We start from the raw sequence: 15,974 nt of genomic DNA, 5'->3' as shown, positions 1-15,974 counted from the left end.
TTGTTAATCCTGAAATCCACTTGTTTTTTCATGGCAAAGATTTGGATGATAAGTTTTACCATGCAAGTCCTTCACTTTGAAAAATCAAAGGGTTTGTTTGTTTGTTTGTTTCCTTAATTTTCTGGTAATGTGATTTCAAGTTTTCACTTTTAAATTTTAATTTTATGTGGATTGGTAATTTATTATATGATACATAATAATTTGTTTTAAAAAAAATATTCCTAGACTGAAGGTCATTGGATTGTTATTCCTATTACTCTCTCAGTCTACTTATGTGGTCCTTTTTATAGGCCTCACCTTGACACATCGTCAGAGCTGAGGTACTCTGTGGGCTCACTGGTGGATACCCAGTCTGACTATCGGTCGACTAAAGTGATAAGGCGACCTAGAAGAGGCCGGATGGGAGTACGCAGAGATGAACCAAAGGTTAATCCCTAATTTCTTCTCATATATTCACTGATAAGAGAATGTTTCAGGCTGTTAAGCTTAGTTTGTATTTTTACAGAAAAAAATAGCAATAAAAAACCCAACAACCCACCAAACAAGAAAACCCAACCCAAATGTCAGGGTTATTTTCTATACATGCTCAGACAAGGGTACTGTTGTACTGAAATGAAGGCAGAAAAGGTTGAAATTCAGACATCAAGGTTCAAGCATGCTTCATGCTCTATCTTTTCTGGGTATCTTTTTGTGTAAATTTTCCTAATAGTAATTTTACATACCATGAGAAATAATTTACAAAATTTGCAGTAATACTGCAAGTATTAATGGAGAATTAATCTTTGAATAAGTATTCTTAAATGTTAGTTGCTTTCCTTTCCCATGTTATAGAATCTCAACTATGCAGTTGTTTTCCATAGAATAAGCCATATACATCCTAATTCCTGCTCAGGTGAAATCACTTGGAGATCATGAGTGGAATAGAACCCAGCAGATTGGCGTTTTGAGCAGTCATCCGTTTGAAAGCGACACTGAAATGTCCGACATCGATGATGATGATAGAGAAACGCTTTTCAGCTCCATGGACCTCCTGTCACCAAGTGGCCATTCTGATGCCCAGACTCTGGCCATGATGCTTCAGGAGCAGCTAGATGCAATCAATAAAGAAATCAGGTGTGTAGCCTGAACCAGCTGAGATGCATTTATGAATACAGCTTCAAGCTTCCTTTAGTGCATGAGTTTAGGCACATAGCAATTAGGAAACAACTTGTACTTTTAAAGGATTGATAATATGTCTGCTTTTTATAGGATAGTATTGATTGTGAGGCAGTAACAGTGACATCTTCATTTCCTAACTATAGAAATGTCTTTCAGAAAATGTTCCAAGTGAAGAACTGCTGGCCAATTGAAAAGAAATACGTTAGAGAAGGCTAACACATGGCAGATTTGACAGATTACTATTCATAGTCCTCTTTTCAAGGTCTTTTTAACTGTTCTGCATGACTCCACTTACTCAGTAATGACTTTCTATCAGAAATATTTTATTTCAGTACTCTTCAGGCTTTATTCTGGTAATTATTTCTACGTTGCATCTAATGTAAGCCATGTTTTCTAAGACATAGTTTTGATTTTCTGTGGAGACATAGAATGTGATTTTTCATGCTCCAGGTTGGGTTATAGTGCTTGGAAGTAGGTGGTAAATTGAATGTATGTAATAATTTCTGTACAAATTTAATTGAGTGATAGAGAATCCAATATCATATTTTAATTAAGTGATTTTTATAAATGAAACCATGTTTTAGGTTTAAAGCATTCCTATATGCTTTTCAGGAAGGGTAACTTTAGAAAAACTTGGTGTATGAAAAACATCCTCTTATTAGTGACTGTTTCTCTAGAACGAGGTGAAGGAGAAAATACTAAATGTTTAAGTGACTTTCTGGTAATACTATAGACAGAAAAGCTGTGGTTAGAAATATAATCAAAACCAGATTAGTTTTTTGCCAGATCTGTCTTTATCTGACAAAGTAACTTTAAAGGGAGAACTCTATTGGAATATATTGAATTTGAATAACTTTTCTATTCAAAGGGAAACTTTTTGTTGTAGATATACAGCTTTTCTTTATTCAGATAGGATTACACTGCAATTTTCTCAAACGTCTTATTACCCCTGTCCGAATAGAGAGTCAAAGAGAAATTTTGTTGTTGGGAGGGTAAATATCAGTAAAACAGTGTACGTAAGAGAGAATCTCACCCATATTTTCTGGTTTTACAAAGAAGTCAGCACTGTGACCGGTTCAGGAAGCTGTTAATGCCGCAAATGTATTTGTTTTTCAAAATACCTATATTTTCACATTATAACAGGTAATTATGTAATACCGTAAAGTTTTTCACACAGAGTTGTACCTGCAGGTGACATAGTAGGATATTATATGTGCCGCCCTAAATCAGATCACTGTTTTACTTAACAGAGGATCTTGACTTAGATGTTAGGTATTTTATCTCAAAAAGGAAGCAAGGGTGCACATTTTATATAGGTGTTTTTGAGAGTAGTTTATTTCCCCTACTGCTAAGCTTATACTGAAGTATAAGCTTTTATTACCATCACCATCAGTATTAAACAACCAGGTGACTAATTTTGTGGGGTTTTCTTTATGTGTTTCAGGAAAAAATGGTTCTACAAGGATAGTCTTACAAACTGTACTGCATTTAACATTTTCATGTTTTTTCTTTTCTTTTTCTTGACAAATGCTGTAAGGGTTTATAAAATTATTGGAGGTACCAAAGGAGATTAAAAATGTATTTTGCCTTTGATTTGTTTTATTATACAAGATCATTCAGAATTTAGATTACTGAAATAAAAAAGACTGTTATAATTCCCTTTCAAAATATTATTTGCCTTTAAGTTTCTACCACATCTCATTTCAGAAAGAACTGTAGCCATTTTATAAAATTTTTGAAATGGAGGTTCAGAAGAAAGATTTATCACAGCATGGAAATTTGTATTTTTCTATTTTCAATGTATTATGGTTTCATTTATTGTACTTGCTTCTTTTCACTCAGCAAAGTCTGATTCACAGTTTCAGCCTTCCCTATTGAGGCTATAGATGTTTAAGCAGCTTATATTTGTTGCTGACAAGAAAACTATTTTAATGAAATTTACTTAAAAACTCAGTGCTTTTGAAACACCTGTCATTTTTTCATCAATTTGTAGGGATGAAACTGACAATTTGTTTGGTATACATGGATTATCTTAGCAGTTCCCTTCTTACAGGCCCAATTTCATTTGACTTTAAATTTGTGTTTGTGCTTTAGTAACAGAAAATCAGATAAGACCAATTTAAGGTTGGGCTTTGTTTCCTATGGTAAATTGGATTGCTAACACCCTCCCTTGTACTTTCTCCTTTGCGAAAGAACCAATATTCCTGAAATGTCATATGTCAAGTCTTGTTGTTGGGCAGATTCTTCAAACAGTTTTTGAGGATGGAGGAATTGAGAAAAAGAATTTTATAATTCTGGTGATCAAAAAAAATACTCTTTTCAGTATTATTTTGGAGTTTATCTATGATACCCATCTTTGTTTTCTTTTACTTTCAAATCTCCTTTGAGATGAAACATGTTTTAGTTTTCCTTTTGGAGTATGCAGAGACAAATACAACCACATTATTTTATTTAATAAGGTTAATCCAAGAAGAGAAAGAGTCGACAGAACTGCGTGCCGAAGAGATAGAGAACAGAGTAGCTAGTGTGAGTCTGGAAGGCTTAAATCTAGCCAGAGTCCACCAAGGTACCTCCATTACTGGCTCAGTGACAGCATCATCACTTGCGAGCTCATCTCCTCCCAGCGGACACTCAACTCCTAAACTCACCCCTCGCAGTCCAGCCAGGGAGATGGACAGAATGGGGGTTATGACACTGGTAAGAAACTTTGTGATGCCAATTTTAGGTGTGAAGTTTCTAGTATTAATTACTTCGTCTTTTCACCGTATGAATGGCTTATCTCTCTGATTCTTTATTCACTTCATCATATATACAGATATTAAAATCCTTAGAATGTTTGGGTGGGTTTGGGTTTTGTTATTGTGCTTTTGAGCATTGCATGATTCACCAGGGATATAATGATCTGAGGATCAATAGCCTTCAGCACACAGGTGGTGGAATTAGTAAAAAGAGAACTGATCACTGGAATACTGTAATTACATATAATTACATATTAATTTACAGTTTAATTAATTAAACTGTAATTAATTTATATGTAAAAATATTTACTAATTAAAAGCTCTGAAGTGATACAGTTATTACACAGCCATCTGTGGAACTATTGCTGAGTTTAAACCTCCAAGGAATGTCTAGAAGACATTAAAACCTTCTACTACTTTATACATATAATCATTAGGGTATACTTCTATATTTGGTATACTCTTTTGTACTTGCAGCATGCATTTTTCATGACAGTGTATCAAGGACTTGAAATAAGTGCTTTGTTTCCCAATAATTAATTTAACTGATATATTTCAACATTACAAGCAGCACACAAACAGATACCAAGCCATCAAATTATCATGCAAAGCATTTCTAACATTACAGTACCTTTGAGGACATATTCTGAAATGGCTGGTTGAAAAGGGGTTTGCAAAAAATTTAATTTTGGACCTAGACAAAAATAAACAGTACAACAGTCAAGTAAGTGAAGGTAGTATGTGTTGACATACTCAAGATGTACAGCTCTGATATTGAGTAGAGTGTAGACACAGAGTTTGTTGTCCAGTCTGTGCTGCAACCCAGTCTGGAGCCTGGACAAATTCATCCCTTTAAGCACTAGGAGAAAATCAAAGCAGCCCACTCTGCTGATCTTCACATACAGGGAGGAGAACAGGGTATGTGTAACCTCATTTTCTTTTTTTTTTTTGCTGTTTCTCCAATAATCGTAGTGTCACCCATATCCCCTTATGGCCCATTCCTGGGAAGAAGCAGCACTGGTTCCCTATGGAGCCTCTCAGCAAAGGGGAAATGAGCCTTGATCTCAACCAGAAAGCATAAATCAGCTCTTCTTGCAGGAGAAGGTTGCTCAGAACAGCTGGGAGTGGAGCCTTGCTGTTTATTCTGCTTTTCTGGGGGTAGGGACTTCTGTCTTACCATCATCTAGCTGACTACTCCCTTTTCCTGGGAGCTGACAACTACTCATATCCACCTCTACTTCTCCCAGTTTAGGATGGTGTTTGCTGCCTTCTTGGGAACTAAAGACACCAGAGTGGAGGTCAGGGCTGGCACTTGTGGCAGGCTGTGGCACTGATTCTCTGCTGCTCCCAGTTCCCACTGCCAAAGTGCAGAAATGAAAATATTGGTGGTGCAGACCACTGTGAAGGAGGTGGGTGCACAGACAGCTGTGGTGCCACACACTTCACTGAAGCAGCACCTTCCCAAATATGCAGTTTGGCTCCAATTCACCAGCTATTTAAACTAAGCCATCCCGCTACAGACAAATAGCAGTGGTTAAACTGACCTTCCAGCAGACACCTGCACTGCCTGGTTGTCTTGGTTGGGACACAGCAGCTTTGGGTCAGTAGGTTCCTCAGATTCAAATACAAAATGACAGCACAGTCCACAACTTTGCTCACCCTCATCAGCCATTTCATAACACTTCTGGACTGCACTGTTTCAGCAGGAGTTCATTGTTGAATACTCCTCCTTACTGACTGGGGACAGACACAAAAGGCTATCAGACACCCTCTAAGTGGAAACTTTGAGTTGGGAAGAGTTCTGTAGAGGTCTTGTCTCTAGAGCCCAAATTGCCAAACGATCCTGTAGAGGTTGGCTGGAGAAGCAGTGCTGCATGAGTTTCCACAGCCCAAGTCCATACATTAATAAATTCTACAGAGTATCTTCAGCTTTCCTTGTATGAATGAGACATCTACCAAAAATAAAAATGAAAAGAGGGTGGAACTAGACACATTCTAGCAGCCTTCTTTTGCCAAATAATGCTGCAGTACAGAACATGGGTGAAATTGTATCCATTGACTGAAAATGCCAGTCACTTTAATATGAGATAACTGGAGAGAAAAACCCCTTTTTCAGGCATGGTATTTGCTGATGATATTTTGTGTTTATACTTGGTGAGACACCAATATATTTGTAATATTAGATAAAGCTAAAAAAACATATTAAATTCCCGGTGTTGGGGATAGTAGAAGGATTTATATGAAAACTCAGAAAAGTGCCACTATAAGCTTGCAATGCCCTAGTGTTTGCTAAACTTATGAAAATGAAGGAGATTGTAACTTTAAAAAAAACTTGTTTTCCCTGAATGGCCTGTTTGTCAGGGGTCGTCTTATGTTATAACGCCAAGTGTATAGTTAGTATATTATATGGGTAGTTTTATATTAATGAAATCTCTGCTTCCTACTTCTGAATGTGAGAAAAACAAATGTGTGGCATTTTGATATGCTTAAATAAGATTTATTAATCATTCCTTTTTTGTTGTTGCTGCTTTTGTTACCAATCTAAGCCAAGCGACCTAAGGAAACATCGGAGAAAGGTATGATACTGGGTGTTTTTTTTAAGTTTGGGAGGACTCATCTATCATATTCCTCTGCTAACAGTGTTCCTTGTCAGCCATTGCATCCTCCCCACTCCTTTTTGTTTGATTCCTGAATATAATCATTTTAATTCTACCTGGAAAAGCTTGCAGGGATCACAGGTAAGCCACAGAATCAAGGCCCACAAGCAATACCTTGGCATAGTAGCCTCTACAGCACAAACTTAAAGATATACAGTTTTTTTTTAAAAAAAAAAAGTATGGACACAAAAGAATTACTTTCAAATGTATTTTGGCCATTCATCTTGCTGGAGGAACCAGAGTCAGATTACTTGAAATCTTCTGGAGGAATATAAAGTCGTTTACAGAATTGGTACTGAATATGGGATTTATATTTACATGAGACTGTATTTAAGATAAATCATTATATGCTGTGACAAAATTACTTTTCTGTTCATGCTTATTTTCAAGCATTCTGGCCATGCTGTTAACAAGCTATGGAGAGAGTCATCCTGTTTCTGTCTGTATTTACTTTCTCCCTTACATCCTGAGAAACTTTATTTACTTGAACAATCCTGTTTAATGCAAGAGACCTGTTCATGTCTGAGGTTATTTTCATGTTTAGATTTTCACTGAATCAATCTGTTTGGCATAAATGGTATTAATTTCTCCAAGTGTGATTTCTTTTCTTTCAAATATGTACTGTATGCTGCCATTTCTAGGCAATTGCTCTTTCCCAGTAGCCTCTTTCAAAAATAACAATCCTTACAATTTTCTCAAAAAATTGTACTCGAAACCATATATCTTTCAATTCACTTGACAAATTCATGCAGGATACATTTAAACTTTCTTGAAAAGCTTATCTTCTTTCAATGGAATCTCTCTCTCCCAGATTGCAGTAGTTGAAGAAGATGGGCATGAAGATAAAGCCACAATCAAATGTGAAACTTCTCCTCCTCCAACACCCAGAGCTATCAGAATGACTCATACCCTTCCCTCTTCATACCACAATGATGCCAGAAGGTAAGATGTTTGTAATAAATTGGCACTTCACAGTTTTACTGCTTATTATTCTTTTTAAAATATGCTGTTCTTTAACTATTCCAAAATGACCAGAATTTTTTCCTGTTTCTTCTTGGCAATTGTTTCCCCTGCCATGAGAGAGAAAACCTTACCCTTTGTCTCTTGCATGACCTGGAGAATGTTTGTCAATGCTAAAGTATATGCTGGATATTTCTGGTTTGAGGTACAGTTTTGATCACTACTAGAAACAGTGATACTGCAAATCCTACAAAGACAACCAGCAGGCTGATTCCTATATTTTTCATCAATTGTTCTTAGCAATTTAAAAAGATTTATTTTCAGCCTTTTTTTTTTTTAATAAGATCCAGTCAGTCTGAGGGAGGAAAAAGTGATCTTGTATTGCTCTACATGTTGCTAAATCATTTATAGAAGAAGATATGATTGTGTCAGTTGTTGGGAGAACATAACTAAAGTATAATCAGTTAATTTGTTTGCAGAGCTCAGAAGAAAATAAAAATTACCTGCAAATGCTGGCATGTTATCTATTCCATTTCTTTATTATCATTTTGTAGTAGTTTGCCTGCTTCATTGGAGCCAGAAAGCATTGGTCTTGGCAGTGTCAATAGCAGCCAGGACTCCCTGCACAAAGCTCCCAAGAAGAAAGGAATCAAGTCTTCAATAGGACGTTTGTTCGGTAAAAAAGAGAAGGCTCGACTTGGACAGCTCAGTAAGGAATTAGTGGTAACAAGCCAAGGTCACCATTTCACAGTCTTTTTCCATTTTTAATTTTGCTTCTTTTCAGTTTCCGATTTGCTTATTTTTCTGTTTTGTCTAGCAGAACTTTCCCATTAAACTTCATTGCTATCAGCAATTATATTTGTCAAGAATTTGCTATGACTATAATGCAAATGAAAGGAGGCTTCCAGCACAAAACTAGAGTCATGCTCTTCACTAAACCTACTGCCTCAATAGTCTCAAATTAGGGTAGAAGTGCTAACAGTGTAGTCTCTAATAACCAAATAAAGAGGAGGTGAGAAAGTAGAAAGTAATAAACCACTGTAAGAGTTGTAACTATGTGCTATGGAAGGTCCTTGCAAGTAAGTGTAGCTGCTGTCCAGATTTCAGTGTGTCAATTGATGTCTGATAGTGCTTATCACTGAATGTCCTCACCATACTCTTTCAATTACTTATGCTGCTCATGGCAACGCTTTGTTTTCTTCCTACTTCTGCCCTTTTCTCTTGCCGAGACCTTAGTCTAATTCATTCCTGGTAATTTTTTTTCCTCTGTGATTATTCCATAGGATATGTCTCTATGACATGCAAAAAAAAAAAAAAAAAAAAAAAAAAAAAGCATAAGTATAAGCAATGGAAAGTCAAGCGAGAGTCTTCAGCAAAGGCTCATAGTCTGCATGCCCAGACAGGCAAATACATCCTTATCTGCAGTCTGTATTGTTCTAAATTGGTCTAAATCTGATTTAGCTAGATTAAGGTTAGCATATAGACACATGCCAACACAAGCATCAAATTGGAATAGATGTGTCAGTAAAAGAGAAATATTAGCTCTTTGCTAGTCACGAACTGTCACATAGTATGAATTTGTGAGGCATTAAATTTTTACTGCCATGGTGACCACATAACACCTGTAAAAGAATTTTAAGGGTTTGCAGTAACTGTAAATGCTTAAGCAATATGTAAGCCTGAAATTAAAAAATACTGAATTCATATTAAAACACATCCTTATCACAACTAGCAAACCCATCGCTAAAATCGTACAGAATAAAGTAAGGTAATAGTTAGGTCAAAGTATCAGAGTAAAATCAAAGAACTGAGCATTCTGCATTTATACTCCAATATTTCTCCTCTCTGCCCATGAGAACCTTGTGCTCTTGAAAAAAAAATAACTAATTTCTAATCGCAATTTAAATTCCTTTTTTTCACACCATGGGAAGAATAGAACTGATTTATTCAGTATTTTTCATAGTTTAATCTATTTCAGAATCTATTAAATTAATCTCTCAAATACACCTACATGTAACCATGTGCACTGATGGAGAATTTTATAATTTTAGACTACATTATTAATTCCTGTTTACTTTCCATAAAACCAATTTTCTGATATTGATGGATTATGCATAATAATCTATGATTTCACTGTAACTCAGGAACACAGAGGAAAAAGATGTAATAAATGTGTTAGCCTTCCCTGTAGTTCCTTGCAATGTGGAACAAACATAAAATAACAACTTTAAATATTACCTCAGGAGCCATGTAATCTGTCAATAGATTAATTTCTTAATACTCACCATGATTAATAAGACATATGTATAATTGGATAAAGTCTATTTGTAATCCCAACAGTAGCTCATGAAATCGCAAAAAGATATTAGTGAAAATTTGCAGTTAAATGAAATTTTTCTGGTTTACATCCTTTAGTTCCACAGCAAAGATTTCTGTAAAATGCACATTTTAATTAAGCAAGCTAGGTTTACAAGTATGTATAAAATTAACAGTAGGACTGTTAACTGACTAAAAAGTGGGAGCAAAATATTTTTAGAAATTGAAGTGACATTGAACAGCTGAATTATAGGGTGGTTTTTCTCATCTTTTAAGATACCAGAAGAAAAACAAATATTAAGTGGCAATTGCCATTCAACAGCAGTACTTTAAAGACAAAACAAAATTTAAAAACCAGCAGTCATGGTAGTACTTGAATCAATTCCACGACAGGTACGCTATCTGTGCAGCGATATAATTAATAGTTCTATTTATAAGAAGATACTATATCACAGAAATTTAAATAGTAAGTCCTATCATTACTGCACTGCAGTATATTTGTATGGTTTTCATAACCTAACCTTATAATGCAAAATTAATAAAAGAATCTCATTTAATTTATTGCTTAAATTAAACATTCTTATTTGATATAGATATGTATTTCTTGTATTTTTTAATATGTAAAATACCTTTTTCTTCAATAGCTTGTCAAATACTAAAAAGATAATAAATGTAATTTTGAGCCTCAGAAACATTAATTCTTTTTCCTATATGCATATTTGCACATGCACACAATTACAGTTAAAAGAACACTTTAAAAGTTTATGTCAATGAAGAAGATATTAGGGATATAAGTACACATAATACTTCTGTAACTAATACTATAGTATCTCTAAAATACCTGGTAATAGTTATTCATACTTAAGAAGCAATATTGGAACTTCCCAAGTTATATCACTAACTTCAGCAGCCCTGCAAAACTCTGAAAGCATTACCTTTCAACTGCTAAACTTGCCAGAATTTTTTTATTTTATAATTTGCTACCTTTAGTGTCTCTGCTAAATCAATTGTGTTATTGTTCAAAGGCAAGTTCATTCCTTAGGAGATCTTAGAAACAAGATTTCTAGATCCTTCACAATTTCTTTATGTTATTGGAGAAGGGAAAAGGAATGTTACAGGGAGCACAGGTTCCTTTTATTTATTGATTTATTTGATTGATTGATTTTGAACTCATCCAGTCTTCTTTCACTTGTGGAATACCACACTAGACACTTACATATTCTTCTTCCCATGTTACATTTAAAATATTCTCATCCCTAAAACAAACAATACATTGCAAGTATTTTTAGCCCTGCCCAGGCAAGCTGGTCTCTGTGGTGTGTGCAAAGGTCAGCTTGTTAGGGAACATTTATTGTGGCCATCTGCATGCCTGAGATACTGACAGGCACAATCACCCTGGTTTATTCAAAGGGACAGATGTGTTTGTCTTACAGTGAAGTCTGTTATGCCAAGAATACTTTCCAATCTGTGATAAACCCTCATTGCACTGCACTCATACCATCTCTGTCTTAACATACTGTGAGCTGCTCTCTCAGAAAGGTGTGGTATATTGATACAGCAGTTTGCTAAATTAAAAACTTACTCCAGAGTCTGCAATAAACATTTCATGAGATATTCTGTAAAACTTTGAAAGGCAGATGAAGTAAAGCAAAGTATACATTCATGTTTACTGTGTTTGTGAATTGCATGCATCGTTCTCGTCATGAGACTTGCAGAAGTTGTGTCCTCTTTAATAATGAAATGCGTATAGACAAGCAGGAGTGTTAAAACTACACCTGCTTTGAAAGGACAGCTTAAAGCCAGTCTTTTCTAAGTTAACATCATAAACATGATGCAGCAGTAGGTTTTGTTCTCACTTGATAGAGGTGCATGTAAATGTTACTTGTAAAAAGGAGTGAGGCTATTTCACCATGTAACATTTATACATTGTTTTGTGGTTAAAATCAATGAATCTGAATACTATGCTTTAATTAATTAAAAAATAATTTTATTATGCTTTCTTAATTATACCAGTGTTTGCTCTACAATTGTTCGCTATCTATTAGCTGAGAAATGAGAAGTTGCCATTGCCAAATGGAGTCAAGCACCAACATTTACCATACTGTTGTCTTCTTTCTTGTGCCAGTTACACACTTTCTGAATAGCAGCACAGGAGGAAAGCAGCCCTGAAGAAGTGCTGCAGCCCCTCTGTCTGCACACATACATTCAAACGAGAGGACAGTATGGAGCCAGGGCCAGGAGACCATACTGACAGCTCCATGAGCAGGTCATTTCTTCCTTGAATCCAGGCAGCGACAAAAAAGTCTGAGCGTCTTTCCACTTCTGCACTAGGAAGGTCACATTAGTGGACATATTGTATGATCAGCATGGATCATACAATAGCAGTCATGTCCTTAGTTTATAGTATGATTTTATTTTGGTCCAGGTGTCCTTGCTTGCTGCAAGCTTCCCTTGTCACTCTATGCAAGTTATTCAAGTTCCCATGACTTTGACAGGAATTAGATGCCTACAAGACACCTCCAGAGAGACCTATGAGGTTTTTTACTTCTCTGACAGATTCTTTATGTCATCTCTAGCTTGGGAGTTAGCAGGGATAATGACATCAAAGACTCAGACTGTCTATGAAAGCAAAACAAAAGCTTTAGTATTAGGAGACTAAGTGATGCTGTATTGTCTATAATGAGGCAGTTTTGTTTGTATATTTCCCAAATAAGATTTAAAAATTGTGAGAGCATTGCTTACTTAGGACCGTGAGTCTGAGCCTCCGGAGGCAAAAAAAAAAACAGGCAAAGGAGATCAGGGTGCTCTTCTCATACATTTCTGCTAAACGCAAGGAGGAGAAGGCGGCAATTTTCACCTCTACTTCTACTCTTTTCCATGTAGTAAACACTCACCAGAATTTACTTTTGTAAGTGATAGATGTTCATTCACCACAAACACCAGATGTCATGGCTTAAGGAAATGAACACAGATGATGGTGGCAGGTGGGAGGGGGATTGAAGAGTTGAGAACGGAACAACTGAGAAAAAGCTATAGGAAAATCCGGTGGGATTTGTTTTGTTTTGTTTTCCAGGAGGTTACATGGAAACAGAGGCAGCAGCTCAGGAATCTCTGGGATTAGGCAAACTTGGAACCCAAGCAGAAAAAGACCGAAGACTAAAGAAAAAGTGAGTACCTTTTTCGTGTGACTTTCATTGGCTCAAACTTGATTCAGATGTCAGATTTTGTGTTTGCTTTACACAGACATGTAATGACAAGCAAGATCATCTACTATGGCACTGTAGCACTTAGTGTGGGGTTTTTTTCCAGCATAGAAGTTTTTAAAGCTGCATATGAAATATAGTGAAAAATATTTAGTCTGTCAATTGTACATTATTGTTTCATTTGTGAAAGAAGATAGGTTTATGAGAAAGAGACATATTCTATTTCACATCGTGATTAATTCCATGCCTTTTGCCTTCCGTGCAATTATTGAAAACTAGGCAGGCATTTAATGACTTACTACATAGGCTTTTTTCAGAAGGGAGAAAAAGACTTTTTGCATTATATATTGAACACATGATAATTTCTGTCTATAGAATTCAAAAGCTCCCCATAAACCCTAGCAGCTTTGCTTTCTTTTTACCTGTCAGCAAATGGCAACCTAGCTTCTTTTTTTTTTTTAATTTGCATAAATTATATAATAACTTAATGGTGTCTTTGGTGCACCTCTTGTAAAACCAGTACACTGACTCATAGTAGCTGCCAGGAGCTATGGAGAACTATTAAAACACAGATACAAACACAAAAGAAACCTCTTGGCAGCATCAGTTCCAGTGTAATTAGAGGGTGTCAGAGAAATAAAGATGGTACTTAAAAATTACTTTGCAGATCCATCCTGAAAACAAACAGGTTTGTTTTTCATCCATAACCATTAAATTTAGTGCTATTATTTGAATTCTGAAAGCTTCATTTTTAAAATTTGCAGGGGTTTTTGGTTTCTTTCAGTCTTTTAACGTTCCTTTGCAAAGTTTGAAGAGAATTTGCAAGTCTAATCCAAATAATTCAGTCATAATGTTTCAGGTTCTCTTTAAATTTTAAATTTATATGTAGAATATTTTTAATCACTACTTTCATATCAAGCTCCTGATGAAATATAACTTTAAATATACACATCCATGGAATATACAAATGTAAGTGTTCCATTCAAATCAGTCTTTACTTAGCAATTAAAGATAGAGAAGCAGTCATTGTGCTGAGAGGGAAGAAACATTTTAAATTCAATTAAGAAATTTACAATAACATTCACAGGGATAATTACAGTTGATGAGTCGTCCCTGTATTTCTTATTTATACATTTTTATCATTCAGTGGATGTAAAAGGTATGTTACTATACTTTTTTACTAAATCTATAAAATGTCTTTGAGACAGTCATTGTAATTTGTAAAGAATATCATTGAATTTTCAGCAGCCTATTTTTTGAAGGCCCTATTTTTCTTCCAGCTCTAAGGACTGAAGGTACCACAGTTTCAAAATCACTTTGAAGGGACAAATGTCTTCACTTTGTTTGCTTTCTCAAACTAAATTATAAGTTCGAAGAACTAAATAAAATAACCTAAGACTTGACACACCACTGCATTCATGACATGACTACTTCATATATGAGAGTGCCAACCAGTTTATGGTCTGGAAGTAGTAGGTGTGCAGGTAATCTGTTATTAGACTTCTGTCTAATCTCACACAACCCGAGTTTTCCATGCTTTCTGCTTTTCAAGTCTTTCCTTTTTTTTTCTCCTGTGTCTGTCTGTCCTTGGATTAGATTCTTTATGAATTAGATATAATCAAAATGTTCTCTGCTGGAAGGAGAGGAATCGTTCCTTTGTGACTATGAATATTCACCTAGTCTGAACTGCATACTATTTATCCTAAGTATATGTTATATACCTATGTCATGAAGACTTTCAATTTTTTTCCCCTGTTCCTTTAGATTTATCTGTCTTCATAGTTTCTCATTTTCTATGGTATATATATATGGTATAGTTGTAAAGGAACTGTAATATAGGAAAAATGTAATTTTTTAATTAAAAATTTTGTTAGACACACACATGAGATTCTACTGAATTATAAAAATCATTAGGGTGCCAAGCTATCAATAGGGTATAAGAGAATTAACACTTCCTTATAAAACATGCAGTCATGTATTTGCATGTTTTACCTTGGAAAGTATTAAGTTGAAACAGTCCAGAAAGTCAGTTAAATGAAAAGTTTGTCTCAGTAAGACAGATTCCTTCTAACCAACACTTAACAACGCATAACTCCCTCTGGAAGTAGAGCCTTCACATATACAGTAGCTGCAGGATTACCAATCTGGGTAAGGTAAATTAAAATACTATGCTGTGTAACATTAAGGATGATAGTAATGTATATAAGGTCTTTATAAGAGGTAATAAGATAAGTCTGAGCATCGTGTGCCATCTTGTGATGTAGCAGTGAGATTTACATTCAAGCTTTTGATTCCTTTTTGCTGCTAAACAAAACTGCCCTACGAATGCTGCAGAGACAGTGAGCCCCCAGTCACTGGAACAGGGCGAGCAGAGCACTTCACCTTGTAAGAATTTCTGTGGCTAACTTAGGTTAGGACATAAAGCCCCAAGAGAAACAGGGCCACTGACAGTGTAGTTAAAGGATAGGCTAAAGCAGAGAAGCACTCCTTTGTATTACAATTTGGGGGTGTGAGAGCTTCACTTATACTGACTTTGTCACTTCCTTAAAAAAAAAACTCCAAAACCAAACCCACCCCACCCCCCAAAAAACCCCAAAAATCCCCACAAAAGCCTCAAAATGGTGTCTCTCCTAGACGTGAAAGCAGAGGTCTGGTTCATCAGTGATCAACACATCAGTACTGTGAGCAGTATGCATGAGTTTCACCAGAACGCTTTGAGTTAGTAAATTAAAATTGTATAGAAGTGATTATAAAAGGATGTATTCCTGTTAAAATGCTATCCATGGTATTTATTTCAGTTGAATTAATATCTTAAATGAAAACTATCTTAAAATGCTGAATCTCTAATTTTGCATTTTTGAACATATTCAACTTCATTGGTTATTCAGCAAGGGTGCTCCTACCCCAGGGATGAAGCACCATTTTTCAGACTGTCAGCTGCT

The 15,974-nt window shown here is 35.5% G+C and overlaps 1 protein-coding gene across 16 annotated transcripts in view; it reads left to right on the top strand.

Annotated features, from left to right (window-relative positions):
* Positions 1-15,974, top strand: part of PPFIA2 (PTPRF interacting protein alpha 2) — a 351,100-nt gene that overhangs the window by 303,308 nt on the left and 31,818 nt on the right. For 9 of the 16 annotated variants that reach the window (XM_040595903.1, XM_040595901.1, XM_040595909.1 and 6 more), the window contains 7 exons: positions 291-426; positions 893-1,113; positions 3,618-3,855; positions 6,443-6,472; positions 7,365-7,495; positions 8,068-8,222; positions 12,903-12,996. In XM_040595903.1, the coding sequence (XP_040451837.1) occupies positions 291-426; positions 893-1,113; positions 3,618-3,855; positions 6,443-6,472; positions 7,365-7,495; positions 8,068-8,222; positions 12,903-12,996 (1,005 nt within the window). Of the gene's footprint in view, positions 1-290; positions 427-892; positions 1,114-3,617; positions 3,856-6,442; positions 6,473-7,364; positions 7,496-8,067; positions 8,250-12,902; positions 12,997-15,974 lie in introns of all 16 variants that reach the window. The other 7 variants (XM_040595910.1, XM_040595899.1, XM_040595894.1 and 4 more) reach the window with 1 other exon arrangement.

This window comes from Falco naumanni, chromosome 5 (genome assembly GCF_017639655.2).
Source record: "Falco naumanni isolate bFalNau1 chromosome 5, bFalNau1.pat, whole genome shotgun sequence".
Lineage (NCBI taxonomy): Eukaryota > Metazoa > Chordata > Aves > Falconiformes > Falconidae > Falco > Falco naumanni.
The sequence above is the reverse complement of the archived record's forward strand: the minus strand, read 5'-3'. Positions and strand labels throughout refer to the sequence as shown.